Consider the following 15745-nt stretch of genomic DNA (forward strand, 5'->3'; position numbering starts at 1 on the left):
TGGGAGTAGCTTTTGGTATGGTAATGAGCTATTCTACTGGAAGCTGCACAATGCAGTGAATGCTCTGTTTTGCGCTTTGAGCAGATCCTCTGTCTGACTCAAAGAGGTTGATGGACGACTATCAAATCCTTACAGGGACTATATCCTCTTTACCACAGTCATGGATTTAGACACTGCTCTAAAATCTATTTCTGTGCTGAATCCACCTCTAATCATACAGTTCTCTTCATGATCAGAGAGAGTAAGCTCAGACAAGTAACTTCAGTCTGACACTTCATTAAAACTGTTCGTCTATTTCATCTTGTTCATCAGATACTTTCATCTCAACCTAATTTTACTTGATGTATAAACCAAATTCCATTGTGTGTTACAGTAAACACTGTCCTCCTTTATTATTCCTTTATTCTTTTCAAGCTTGCAACATCTTCCTTTTTTCTCTGGGGAAGTCTCTCAGCTGAAATCCCTGGAGTGTGTGTCTGAGTGTCTGTATTATAAGTCTGAGTCATCCCAATAAGTTATCATTTCACAACCTACAGCGCTGTCCTTTCTATCTGCAGCGTCAAGACTCAGACTAAAACTAGTCTCTTTTTTCATTCTAATTTTGTAAAGGTATTTCAAAAATAGCATGCATGTGACTGATTAATCTAGTAATCAACTGTATCCACTTACCACTTACTGGGGATACTCCTGGACACTACTGTTGACTTACCTGACTTTAACCTGGGATGAAGTTAGGGCTACTTTTCTTTTTCATCCTGTTTGAAAAACAGTGAAAAAAAACAAAACATATTGTTCAAACTTGTGTGTGGCTGACCTCAATATTTAGCATTTTCATAAAGTGCATAGAAATGGTGCCTCAGCAAGATAATTTCCATGGATGGTTAAATGCTGCCTTTGTGGTTTGTATACTTGATTCAGGATAATATTTTTCTTGGTTGAATACACGCATAAACACGAAACATCACAACATAAACGTGTCAGATTCATTTCTATGTAAACTTATCATAGTGAGGCCACATTTCAGTGAGTTAGATGGTCTGTCACATTATTGTTGCGTGACTCAAAGCACAATCTCAAACAAGAGTCACAACACATTCAAGTATAGTGGGCATGAAGTGCAAAAATCAACACGCAAAGACAACAAAACATTTCACAAAACACAACTAAATAAAAAGCAACATTTTAAAACATAATGGTATTTCTCAAGACAAATATGCCAAATATGTGTTATCCTATTGTTTTTGAGTGTCAATTATGTGAAATTTTATGTTCTGTTGTGTCTTAAATATCTCAAAATGCAGTTTTTATATGCGTTTGTTGTTTTGCTGTTGTGTAATTTTGTTGTAATCCTTAGTATGTGTTTGTTTCATCCTTTATTGTTGAAATTTGCACTCCATATAACATGAATGCAACATGCAGTATGTTTACTAGATGCCAGGCATATACCTTATAATAAAAGTAACTCATATTATCAAATCATGATACATGTAAATAAAAGTCCAAAGTTTCAACTTTCCACCGAAACCAACACATAGCAGCAAATCTAAACTGACAGCTTGTTAACATTTCAGTTAATAAACTCCTCTGACAGTACCTGCAGCTTGTAGGAATACATGCCGTGTAAAACAATAAAAAGCCACTCGTAATTCAGAAAAAGTAAAAAGAGTACTTTAAATTCAATAGGCAGATAATTGCCATTATTCGTCTCGCTGAAAAAAACTTCAGTGCGCCTCAGATCTACGTGCGCGTCAATGTTGTCATTTACGGCAAAAACGTTAGTCGTTTGGTAAGAATGCCTGTCATTTACGGTTTCAAATAACCCATTTTATTTTAATAATATCATGAGATTTTTTACCGAAAACATGTCTGTATTTAGAAATAAATCCCCACCTATCCCTTAAAACGGTAAACATGCAGAGATGTGGGCCAAAACTACAGGGATGACGTGTACATGTGGGTCCTTCGGACTTCCGGGTTTGGATAAACAGATCGCAAACGAAGTCGTCTCGCTTAAAAGATGTGAGTTTCACGTTATTTCGTGTGATTTTTTTTTCACGAATAAAGACAACCCGAGCTACCATTAACACCACTCTCTTCACCCTCTTCATTAGGTCCAAAGTGACGTTTAAAATCACCCTGACGTCGGATCCCCGGCTTCCATACAAAGTGTGAGTGCACTGATGACAGCTCAGCATTCACAGCTTTAACGCTGCATCTTGTGACAATTCAGAGCTCTGAAGCCATTTATTTACATTTAATGACGCTGCTACCGCAAAATTCGATATTTGAGGCTGTCTTAGAAATATGTGTTGGCATATGTACCTTGAGCAACATGTGGTCCTGGAGAGAGCGTCTGTGATTCACTGACGCTGAACACATCAGCTAACTGAACCAATCAACTTCCGTTTTTATAGTAAATGGTAGTATTTTGTTGGTTCTGTTTAGACCCGACAATCTGCCATCTGATGGGATTCATTACTGATACAAAAAATTCCACGTTGTCAGTTAACTTATTCACTTACCAAGATGCCAGCTGTTGAGTCTTGAGCCACCTGATCACATTCATACCAATGAGCTAAACAAACATGATTGTAGGCAGGTCAGATCTTTTGATCAGAAAAGTCAGACTTGATGAGTAGCGACACATCACGAATATGGCCAACTGTCAGGTGGGTATTGTGACAATAGGCTCCTAGGTGGACTTCCATGTCTCTGGCTCTCATTGTTTTGTTCAGAACAACGACTCCAGTTGGCCCAATGATCATTCTGCCTCCAGATGTGCTTCTGTACTGTTTGTGCTGTTTAATATTTTTCTTTACCCACACAAGCGCAGGCATGTTTAATGCTTACAAAATGCTTTGCTTAGAATGCGCATAGCTTTGTTAATCTATTGAAAACCACTGAAGCTGCAGTTATTGTTCCAGACTTATTCTTAAGAATCTCTGATGATGCAAACACTTCTGGACTAAGACCGTCTTGTGAGCTGCAGACTTTGAGTCACCAGATTATTTTTCAGCTCACAGTCTTGCATAATTTTCTTACACTCAACTGTCATGTGAAAAAAAATAGGACATCCTTTGCAAATCATTGGATTTTCTGTAAAAGCTGACATTCAACGGTGTTGGTACTTGAACACCACATAGCAGTGTGATTTAAATCTGCACTGGGACTATTCTATGACAGTCAGTTTCACCGTTTTGAGAAATCTCCCATTAAGTATGTTGGTGTGTTTAAGACAGATAGCACCGGTATGTTAGTGCATGCATTTTTGACACATGTGCAGTGTAATCACAGATAGAAAAAAGTACCCAGTACCTGAGGCAGCCAAACCCCAAACCACAAGATTTTTACCCACATGTATCACAACTGGTGTGAGGTTATTTTATCTTTGCCTCCCATGTATACTTTTACTGTAGCCAAACCACCCTTGATGAATTAGTCCAGAGCACATCACTCCTAAAGTTTCTCTTCTTGTCGAATCTTTTCTCAGTGATACCACACTTTTTAGTTATGGTTAACAAGGTGATGAAGTGAACACTAGATGCTAAGTATCAGGGGTTTATATAAGACAGGTTATAGCTCTCACTGCAGGAGGAGGCTCCATTGCTGGCACCTTCTTAATGTTCTTTTTTCCATCAGAAAATAGAAACAATTTTAATTAGATTTCCACACAGTTGTGATATCAGAAAATTAGGCTTGTAACAGCATATTTTTATGAATTGGAAAAGTCAGCACATGCAGTGCGCATCTCTAAAAACGATGGCCAGTCATCTTCGTCTTTCGTTTATTTAATCTCACTGATACGTTAAATGAAGCCACTCTGCTGCTGTAGAATAGTGTTATCTTCTATTCACTTTCCTTTATGTTATGAAACCTGACATCCCAGTCAAAGTTACACACACTGCAGACCATTTAAAGCTGCACAACAGCAATAGTTACCTTTAAAAACTGTGATTTAGCATTGTCCTTTGGGTGTTAAATTATCTGTCAAAATGCAAGCGGTGTTGACACAGTGATGATAATCGCTCAGAAACACTCAACTTACACCTTATTTTGTACGGTCAAAAAGATGTTCTGAAAAGATATTTGTAAAACACAGAGGCTATGCAGACTGTTCTCACATTTGGACCAGGAGTCTTTTAGCCATTGAGGCTTTGCTGCGGCTTGTGGCAACAGAAGGGCAATTATGATAATGAAATATCCCATTAGCTGGCAGCATTTTTACAGTCATTAGTGACTTTCAGAAATTGACCTGTCAATTGTTAAAGTATTAAAATGGTCTTTTTAATTTAGCAAGTTTGGTTTTTCCTCAGACTGCTGCTTCAGTTGGTGCTTTGCTCCTCTTTCTGCGTCTCTCAGCTGTACTGGCTGTCAATTGATTTTGCCCTCCACCACCACAGCTCTTTCTGCATTACCTTAGTTGGCCATTACATTTTTAGCCACAAGACTTTTTTTTTCTTTTCTAATCTCACATCTTATTTTGGTTGGCTCCTGGGTGGTCTCTGCTTTCCACTGAAAACTGCTGCAGGATACACTGGAGAAGCATCCTTCTGAGAGTGCTTCGTGTGTAGTTTTGCCATAAATGGTCTGGTATCCTGGTAGTAATGTTACACTCAATATTCATTTTCATCTCCTCCTCTCCATAAAAGTCAGAATGAGTTTTCGAGCTCCTAAATAACACATCTGGCTGTTATCTCAAACACTGAGAGAAAAGCAATGTGCTTGGAAAAAAAAACAAAAACAAATGAATAAAATAAATTAATGTAGGAAATAAATCCTGGATTTAATGTTTCTTCTTTTAAAGGCTGTTCAATTTGTATGTTGCAGATTAAGTGTCCCAGAAAGCACGCCCTTCACAGCAGTGTTGAAGTTCGCAGCTGAGGAGGTGAGTGTATTGTTTTACTGATACAGAATTTAGAAAAATGGAAACCAAGCGAATCTTCTCACTTTAGCTCATGTTTTCTGTCTTCTAATGGGAAAGAACAAAAAAGAAAAGAAAAGAAAAAAAGAATCACATCTGAGGAGAAAAAATGTTTGTTGTGATCAACAAGAAAACTGTCACAATTGTTCTGTTTATATGGAAAAGCTTATTTTCCCACATCAAACACTGACATATCACACTTCCGAAAAAAAGTTTTCTTTTTCAGCTTTTGTCATTGATAAGATCAAATCTTCAAAGGAAAAGACGTCAAAGATAAAACTGTCACTACCGGTGCAGGATCCATTGGAAAAAGAAATAGAATTTGAAAAATACTTTATTCATCATCCAGTGGGGGGAAATTCAAAATTAGTCAAGCAGCTCAAAATCTTTTCTTTAAAAAAAAAAAGGTTTACAATGATTGTATATTAGAACAATAACAAAAATAATGATAAACCAATTCAAAAATAAATAAATACATTTTAAATAAACATGCCAGCAGTCAATTAAAAAGCCTAATGGCTGTGGGGACAAAGGACCTCCTGAACCTCTCAGTCCTGCACTGCAGTGAGATGAGCTCACTGCAGCTGCTCCTCTGTCCTGCCAGGATGTTGTGGAGAGGATGTTTATTGTTCTCCAAAACAGAATATGATTTCTATATAATGACAATATAATTAAATGTCGAGAAACTAAGATAATCGATGTGTACATGTCAGTATAAACTGTTAGGAAAAGGTAAAAAAAAATACATATAAGTATGTAGCAGATGATTGGATGAACCATCTGTTTGTCGTGAGTGAGTTTCCACCAATCAGATCAAGAGAAAAGCAAGCTAACTTGCTAATAAGCTAAGAGAAAAAGCCCTCAGTGTGTTCTCTGTTCTCCTTTCGGTTAAGAAATCTTTCCAATTCTGACACAGCTGATGCAACTAGCCGTTCTCATCTCTTTAAGAGCCGCTTCTTCTGATGGTCTTTACACTTAAAACCCTTAAAAACTGATCTTACACAACTGTGCTTCGACCACAAACCCATGGCTTCGACGCTCGCAAAAAGTCTTTTCTTTCCCAATTCGTGGTGCTTGGAACAGTAAGACTGCGCTCCGATCAGCTGTGGGTTTCATTTCTACTCTTGGATATTATTTAATCAATGACAGAGCCTCGTACAATCGGCCTCTATCACATACTGTAAACTTTTCAAACATTTTGTGTGTAAAAAAAAGTCTTGAAAACTTGCTCTGGCAGATAAATGTATTGAAATTAAAAGCGAAACATTTTCTTCTGAAACGCTATGGAGTGTGGTGTATTGGCGTGCTATATGATTTACATGCTTGCATCAGGACAATAATATATCTCTAATCGTGTCACAATTGGCCGCAGCAGAGCGACTCTACCACGTGTAACAATGTAACAGACAATCACAACCCAGGGGGCCTTTGGCTGATGCTGTCTGGCATCCAAAAGTCTCAGTTATCGGGATGCTACAAACTAAGTTTGTTCCACTAAGCTTGACGATTTGGCAAATGGAGTGATTGATCATAACCTATAGTCAACTAAAATGAAGCTTAGTGTGGGTTAGTGACTATGGACTATGGATATTTTTTCTGCCAGAGCATATTCACATCTTAATCATCACGGGTGTCTCCAGAGTTAGCATAATTTTGTCACTTGCCACATGCTTTACACTCCTCACCGTCACCCAACGTTTTTTTTTTCCCCCCTCGGCTTTGAATTCTATTTTCCTTAATTTTGTGTGTGTAAACACACAGCAGTGCAGTGACAGAAGGATTCATGCCAGAGACCAAAGCTGAGGTACTGATGCGCTGCTTGTATGACGTGCTGGCGGGGTGTTAATTTGATTCTGTTAGAAACCAGCATCCTGATGGAACATTATTTCACAGTGGAAGTCTTACTTTTCGTGCAACAGACTTAGCCCCCCCTGAGGAGGACTGCTGATGGGATGAAAATTGTTTAAGAGTAAACTGTTGCATGCAGTAGGAATGCAAACATATTGTCATTTGCACTCGCAGATATCGCTCATACATTTAAAGTGTGACTAAACAATTGTAGCTGTGCTTGTTATGTACTTGTTTTTTTTGTGATTATTTCAACAGTGGCTAATTTTGCTATGTAGGAGGTCATTGAATAAAAAAATCAAAAGATTATTGAAAAAGTAATCTGCTCTTAATGATTGATGAGCACGGGTTGGTTCACACTCGGTGACATGATCCTTTACTTGGATATTTTACATGATATGGGTTTTAGTAAAATCAAACCAAAGCCCCATCTGTTATTTCTGACCTGAACTGTGTGTTCTTGTGTGTTGCTTGTGCAACCTGGCAGTAATGCGATGAGCATTGCTTTGCCAGCCTTATCTCACTGGTGGCAGACTGCTCCCTCCATCATTCCTCTGCAAATCCCACCAGCCCACATCCTCCTCTGTCAAACGCTGAAGTGGAACACGTACTGTGACCACGCTGAGTGGTTTTCTTTCGTAAATTCAAGCGTGGCTATCTCTCTCTCGGGTTCTCTCTGAAGTGTTTGCGCGAGTGTGCATGTGCAGGCTCGATTTTGTGCGTTTAACAACTGCAAAAAAAACAAACCGGACGGACAAAAAGCACCTTTCGCCGCATTTTGTTTATTTTTTTTTTGTCGTTCACCAACTTTGTAGCTGCGTTTCAGAGGCTTTCATTCTGCTACTGGCCAAGTTGTTTGGATAGCAAAGCGTCTCTGGTTGTTGAGACAAAGTCATTGACTGCTGCGCAAAATTTCTAAAATGTAAATTTCTGTTCATGATTTCACTTGTGGGGGTTTTGAAAGTGATCATTTGAATTTCTTTTTTCTTTTTCAGTTCAAAGTGCCATCAGCAACCAGTGCGATAATCACAAATGGTGAGTTTGGATGGGAAAACTTTTCTTCTCTCTGTTATTATTGTTGCTTTGTCTTCAAAGATGGCTCGGGGCAGAAGTGACTTGCTAACGAGCTTCACTGTTAACGGCTAAAATCAGGGCTGTGATAGAGCGAATTAATCAACACTTTGAGGTGATCCTGTTATTTCAGGAGGCAGGTGAACTTTAAATGACTCCAGTCCCAACACATCTGCTGCGCAGCGAGCCGTGTCAGCATGGCTGCTGCTGAGCGAGGTTTTTGATTACCAAGGACATTTAATCATCATATCTATTTGTTTTATGTTAAACTCGAAAATCAAAGTTTATTGTGGGTCAGCATTTTTTTTCTTATGTAATTATTGTTAAATTTACGTGCTTTGTAAAAATGCAAATAAGGAAAAGGAACAACAAGATACTGGCATTATTTATCAGCCCCCGGCCTCCCGGCTCTCGAGATAATTGGTATCACCATCGTTCATTGAAAATTGATGCTCGTACGATGAGGTCCGAAATGAGTCCCGCAGACGTTTTCACAGGTCAGCATGTCATATTGATCTGTGAAAATAAGCCCACAAATAATGACTTTGAGGTAACTGTGGGTTCAAATGTGCTGAACATATATGATATTTATTAAATCTGGCCTCCTTTTTTCAGATGAAAGGGTACAACATTAAATGCAAGAATGCCTCAGTTGCATAAATCTTTGGTTGTCCAAAGGGAAAAGTGGTTTTCATTGTATATCTATGTCTTCCTTGCTTCTGTCCTTCACCTGGCAAGCCTACTCTGAGGACTCTAGGATGCACTATTTTAGATCTTGCATGAGCAACATTTGAATTAGAGGGTTGTCCCTTTCAAGGGTGTTAAAGGAGTAAACTGCATTTTTTAACTTAAACTTTAAGGGTCTGTGGCAGTCTTTATAATCAATCCTCAGAGCTTTGCACAGATCAACTCTTAAAAGCAGTTCTTGGAATGGTAAGCTCTAGTTCTGCTTCTATTTCATCTAAGGAGGCAGTAGTCAGACGTATGAATTATCCACATGACAGACTTCATGTTCATATACAAGAGGAGTTGTTCAAAAAAAGTCAGATTCTGCAATTCAGAATTGATCCTAATATATTTCCACTATTATTATTTAACAGGGGATTCTTCACATGATCATTTTAATTTAATATTTCACTTGCAAAATTAAGTATATAAGGTCAGATTAAATACAACTCGGGTAGTGGGAGCTCTGACTTAGATAGAAAAAAAAGTGTCAGCAAATTGCTTCCCTTACCGACCTGATTAATTGATTTTTAAAACAGCCTCAGAGTAAAACCATGAAAAGATTCAGCAGGAGTCATCAGGACTCATCCAGCAGGACTCATCCTGTTACATCCTGTTACTCATCCTACATCACTTGATTGATCTCGGAGTCGCAGTCATTGTAATCACCAGAAAAAACGTCTTTGTAGGTGTTATAGAAGGCGTCTGTTAGCGTATTCATTGTTTCCCAACAGTTATATTGCTCAGTGTCCCCTAAAAGCTGCTAATGCTCGAATTTGTTTTGAACTCAGAGTGTTAAATAGCAGACGGAATGGTTTCCTGAATATTTACAGGCAGTATAAATGAAGTGTTTTCGATATTCTAAGGAGAAAAAAAAAGGTTTATGTTGTTAGTCCAGATAGAATTACCTGCCACCGAGACACTTATCTTTTTAATATCTTTACTGCTCACTTACACAACGATATCTATGGACATTACATTGTGTGTGCTTCTTTTTCTTTCATGATTGCGTTCCAGATGGAATAGGAATCAACCCTGCGCAGACTGCAGGTGAGCTGTTGTTTTCTCTGGCACTTGCCTTTGATGGTCTTTGCAAGTTTCTTTTTTAAACATTTTGATTGTTACCAGTACTTGAGATATCGGTTTAAAATGGATCTTTAAGTGCTCGTTGAAAAGCAATAAACACGGTAGATGGATAGATAGATACAATGATTTCTGTTATCAGCAAAAAAAAATAGTAAAATCACCTTGATTCCAAAGGTGCCGCCTTCGTCGTATGTCTTTGAAATCCATTTCATTTTTCAGAACCTGCTTCACAGTGACCCTATTTTGAGCCTAAAAGAGATGGGTCAAAAAGGAAAATAGGGTGCAATCTGAGGCCAGAGCCGTCTTTCTGCAACTTTAAAGAAAGGGATTCAGATCTGCACAAAATCCAATGTGGTCTTTATTTGGCCTACACGAAGCTTCATTGAATTGTAGTATCACGGCAATCTTGTTGATCGAAATGACAAATGGCACTGAGAAACAGTTTTTTTTGTTTAGCTGAAGAATAAAGACAAAGTATTCAGTGGAAAATGTTCAAATCTGGCATGATTTTGCAGTGATACTCGCTGACTTTGAGGCCGCAATGGTCTAAATGCGAAAAACTCTTTGAGTGGCGAATTAATGCTCCCTTTCAGTGGATGTTTTAGAACGTTGCTACACCCAGTAGCAAAAGTTTCATACTGCCATACCACATTGATAGTCAGCTTGAATGTGGGAAGAAGGACTAATTGCATTCCTGAATTGAGCCGACATTATTAAAAGAAGGAAAAAAAACTCTGAAATCTATATCTGTAAACAAAATTAGCCTCGCATCCCGTATTGATCACAGCTTAGCAGGCAACATCTCTGTATATGAGAAGTTGCTCTCATAAAATTAGGTCATCTGATTCATGAATGAAAAGAAGAAGCCTTAAGGTGCAGTGTTTTATGTTCCGTGAAATTAAAGAGTCACTTCTGACTGGAGGCGAAGGAGAGGTATCAGTTTGTTGAGTCAAAATTACACTTCGGTTCTCTCGCTATTGTCCAATCCTGCTGAATCATAATGCCTTTGTGTAAGCCTCTTTGGTGTTTCCTTGACATTCATGTTTCTTTCTCATGCAAGACGTCAGTCTCAACAAAGACTGTTTACAAACGACTGAGTTTTCTGCATGGAGAGTTATAAGACGATGCCTGCTTAAATTTCAGGCACAATTGGGTCTTTTCTTTTCTGCCCAGAAAGGATATAGTGGTGGGCATTCTCTGCAGCTTTTTATCAGCCTCACACTTGTGCTATGTGCTGCCAAGAATAGCCTCATTTCAGACACCTTTGTCAGATTAGCTTTTTTCACCCACTGCAGCCGCTCTACCTCTTCTTCACATGATTGAGTACACAGCTAAAATTGATCTGATGTGTTTCTAGTCTTTTCTTCTTACACATTATATTGAGGCTAATATCGCGGTTTTCTGAAGCATAACTAAGGGTCACACATCCTTACAGTTCCAGCAGTGAGTAGCGCTGCACGTGTAACAACTCGGCATGACTTATGGTTGGACTGGTAAATGAATTAATCAAGTTGCCACCTGTGGTTCCATAATTTGGATTTATTCTGCTTGAATAGCAGTTTTTTTTTTTGCAGTTGTTGTTTCTATATACAGACAACTAAACCAGATAATTTTGTCACAAGAAACCTTTTTGTTTCTAACTTTATGGGCAAATTTGTGGCTGCGATTTAGAGATTCCATATTGTTTTATTATTGGTTTTAAGATTGGAATGAATCCGATCGATCGACTAGGTGACTTAAAATAATCTCAGCTGGAGAGTGGATGTTTTATCTGAAGCTATAGTAACAGGAGAACTCCTTTTTAGAGCAAACTGTTTGTAAAACTGTGATCTTTGTGTGATGCTCTGTCCTATGTTGCAGGGAATGTGTTTCTAAAACACGGCTCAGAGCTTCGCATCATTCCCAGAGACAGAGTGGGAGGACAAGGAGACTGATTTATGCTGCTTTTCCTCGTTGACGGCATAATGACTCACCCAGCCGAATCATACAACACTGAAGACACCAGGAAACACCTCAGTGTGTGTCTTTATGTAATCTTTGACCAACAACTGACAGTGACTCACATGAGAAAATGCATATTTAATCTTATCAGTAACACAGACACACACACACAAATTTGTGCCGTCCCTGTATATTGATTTAATTTAAATTAAAACATTTTCAGTAACATCAAGAGAGATACTCATAGATGAACAAACCGTGTCACCAGTCGCTGTCATATCTTTGTAAGTATCAATAAGCAGTCAGTGCAACTTACAGTGCATGACTATTTTTCTTTTTACCTTTTGAGTTGTGAATATGGCAGAATTTCTTTTTCTGAAATACATATACATAATTTAAGGAGCATTGTTGCTTTATTAGTGGCTGCTGATGCAAGGCATTTGTTTGTTCACATTGGTTCTTTTATATAAGACACCTGTCTCACGAGTATTTCTCACATGCTGGACAACTTGCGTTATGAACCTATACTGAACTTGTACTGAGGACCAGATGGTTCTTTAACAAGAGCCCCATATCTATAGATAAATGAAACCATTAAATTTCAAGTGTGCAGGCATGTGGCTCTTTGCTGCCCTCTGCCTGCTCGCATTGTAGCATCATTTTTTTTTCTTCTCCAACAGCTCCACTTTGAATTTCAAGTTAGGCATTGTTCATCCTCACCCAATAAATACAGAAAATCTTCACAGACAACTTGAAATGTTTTGATATGCATTGCCAGCTTGAGTATGAACAGATGAGCAGGTGTTGAGGAAACAAGGCAGGCTTCCACAAATCTTTAATTAACATGCAGAGGCTTCAGAATGTGTAGCAATAGCTACAGCATTCGTGAAGTTCATCCAACATCAATAACACAGATTCTGTCTTCTCATTTGGGAAATAAATATGAAGTGTTTGCAGTCATTTGTCCGGTGTCTCGTCTTTCTATCATTTTTAAAAATCATTGGACAGAACATTTCTATTTTATTTCTATCCCAATCAAAATGACGAATAGATATTCATTATTTCTCTGACTGATTAATCTGAAGAAGTGGATCATTATCATCAGAGAAGGTCTGAATCATTTGTTTAAGAATTGCTTCGCATTCACCACCACAGAATAACAAACATGCACACGTGGTAAAGAGAGAAAAAAAAGGCAGACCGGAGGGAATAATGGAGCGTGTATGTTTGAATACGCCAGCGAGCGCTCACAGTTGCTTCTCACCCTCTTAGGATGCTGATTCAGATGGGGTGGGGGGAAAGAAGAGCAGAAGGCCTAACACAAATGGATTTTCTAATTTATTTTAATCAAAGTCACTGTAGGGCACATTGACTAGAAATTTACTTCTGAAATGGCATAAGGCCAAAGAGTTCCCCAGTGCGGCAGATGTTAGTTATCGCAGGGCTTGCAGGGCTGCTATTGGTGGTCAAAATCAATGGCGTAATTATTGCAGGGATTTGCAAAATAATCTGTCATTACTCGTATGTTTACTAAGGTGATTGAAAAATGTGTCAGGTCGGTCCATTTGGTAAAACGTAAATTTCCGTTGATGCATGGTTTTCTTCAGGCCAGCATACGTTTTGGCAATATTATGACATTTTCATTGTGGACTAAGAAAAATAGTGCTACATGTGTAGAAGAAGCTCTTGAGATTTTATACTTTCAACAAAATGGGTGCTACGAGTAAAAATGTGCTCCACAGTCACAGAACAGACTGAGCTCTCTGTCCTGAGCCAGCAGCAGGATGCACTGCTGTACAGATAGATTGGGGTCCAATGGTGTCTTTTGGAACGGATCTTCCAGACAGATGTTACATTAGCTGATGGTGTATTTCAGTCTCTTTTTTTTTCCGTAATACAAATGATCAATTAGTTTGTATTTATATACCTTTTGTCAAAACACTTTGAGCAGCTTGAGTCTAATTCATTTAGTCTCAACAGATGCATGTAGCAAAGTAAGTAAGAGAAACGTCTGGTTGCCACAGTTACAAGCCATCATCCAGTAATTGCTGTCATTGTAGGATTTTTACAAAAAAGAAAGTAAAACACACAAAAAGTCAACTCGATCAGTCTTCAACTGAGTGAGAGAAAAGGTTTGAAGTCCCCAACAGTGCTTTTCATCTCATGGTATGACTTTTATAGACAAACAGGGAAAAAGGGAAAAGGACACAGACGGGGGGATGTAAGCAGTATTGACGGATCTCAGTGGCTGTGTGTGAAGCTGTGTGAAGGAGGAAGAGATGGAGAATAATCCCACTTTCTATGAAATGTCTCTTCATGTGGACCCCTCTTTACTCTTTTCCTCAATCTTTTGCACCCCACTGCTTTATAAATGTCATGTCGAGCATGCCCTTTGGCCTCCCATTAAACTCAGCCAATCTAAAATGAGATCTAGTGATCCTTCATGGACACTGAGATAAGCCCATCACTGTGGCCACAGCTCAGCGAGCCGAATAAAGAGACGAAGTGCAGGCTTTCCTCTGACAACCTCTCCATCAGTCACACACAAGTACAACAATCCCCTATGAGCGAGAACCTCAGTTATCATATGCAGTCTTCACATCAAGATTATTTAATAAGCTGAATGACCTAATTCCGCCACCTTCTGACATAAAATTCGTACAGCAGGGGAAAGAATACACTGCGAGGAAGGAAACGACGGCTCTAATTCTCCACTAAACAAAGTGGTCTTGACGGAACGCAGATGTTGTACCCAACAAATGTAAACGTGAAGCAATTTTCTCTAATTTAGCAGCAATCTAACACACACCCCACTTATCCCCGCCAGAAGTTGTGCTCCTTTCTTTTTTCTCTTCTTTTTTTCCAAAGTATCTAATTTCCTTCAGGCTAAATCAAGACAAATGATGTAGCTTTAAAGTAGGATTGCTTTATCTTTTAGTTTCCATGCACAAAAATACACCCAGTTCAAGGTTTTATCTTTCTTTCACAAATGTGATCACTTCTCTATCTTTTTAAACTAAAATGTCCAATAAGCTTGTATTTGACTATAGATCTAACTTTTTATTGCAATTTTCAACAATGCTTGCTTTGTACTCCTCTCAAATGTGAATTAATTTGTATCTGATATGAGATTTCATATGAAGCTGTGACCGGTGACCAATGTGTCCATGGAAAATCTTTAAGTTTCTAAAATTGTTTGATAACTGAAGATATTCCTTTGAAGAAACACACACTCTCTTTACTGTGAGGTTTTTAACTCCTATCATAGATGTGAAATAAATTGATAATTATTTTCTTTCTCTGATAGAACTGTCCATGTTGACATTCTTCTGATACTTTCATGCTGATTTCTTTCATCTATCGTCATAAAACGTAATCCACTGTTTTTAGCAGTGTTTTGAAATGACCTGTTTCTATGAACTCATTCAGGACAATTAGCCTGAAGGTTTTCGCTTAATTGATATGCATATCATGTACCACAAAAGCAGATTTAGATGGGTTCAGCATATAGGGGAGTTTAGGGTAAGATGAGAACCATTTTTTTTACTGGTCCTAAAGATAAGAGAATTTAGGCAGAATTAAAACAAAAGCCCTTTACCAAATTACAGGATGTGTCCTATTAATTCAAATCGTCAGAATTAATCTATGACAAAGAGTTCTAAAAATATGTTTTTTTTTATAAAGATAAGTGTTCCTTTGGCTCAATTTTACAGGTTGATCTGGGCCAGTTTCCCCGTATGGGGATAAACTGACCATCTAACTAAATCCATATCAAACCCGTAAGAAATTTCAAAGTCTGTTTTACAAATAGTCATTGTTCTTTTATTCAAAGATGACTTAACACAAAACCCAGCATCCAACATAAATATTTCCAAACTTGGATAAACCAGCATTTGTGTAGCTGCCATTACATCTAATAAGTCAACACTTTATTTTGATGAGCTACTGACAGTTCTTATGTGCTTCCTTTGTTTACAGTCAGGCTGAAATGATGGGTGCTTCCAAAATGAATGGTCACGTGACTATATAAGTGCTACGTTGCCAAGATACAGCGAGTGGGTCAACTTACCCACTGGCTCATCTCAGCTCACTTTTCCCTTCTGTTGGTTCCATTAATAAATAAATGTTGTGAAGTTTTATGGGGCCTGTATA

At 38.3% G+C, this 15745-nt stretch overlaps 1 protein-coding gene across 1 annotated transcript; it reads left to right on the forward strand.

Annotated features, from left to right (window-relative positions):
• Positions 1-1944: 1944 nt before the first annotated feature.
• ufm1 (ubiquitin-fold modifier 1) lies at positions 1945-12553 on the forward strand. Its single transcript, XM_072375037.1, has 6 exons — positions 1945-2019; positions 2112-2168; positions 4828-4885; positions 7765-7804; positions 9584-9616; positions 11513-12553. Coding segments are annotated over exons 1-6 (264 nt in total). The 5' UTR covers positions 1945-2017; the 3' UTR covers positions 11587-12553.
• The last annotated feature ends 3192 nt before the right edge of the window (positions 12554-15745 follow it).

The sequence above is a fragment of the Leuresthes tenuis genome, unplaced genomic scaffold (genome assembly GCF_036924035.1).
Source record: "Leuresthes tenuis unplaced genomic scaffold, fLeuTen1.0.hap1 SCAF_21, whole genome shotgun sequence".
NCBI lineage: Eukaryota > Metazoa > Chordata > Actinopteri > Atheriniformes > Atherinopsidae > Leuresthes > Leuresthes tenuis.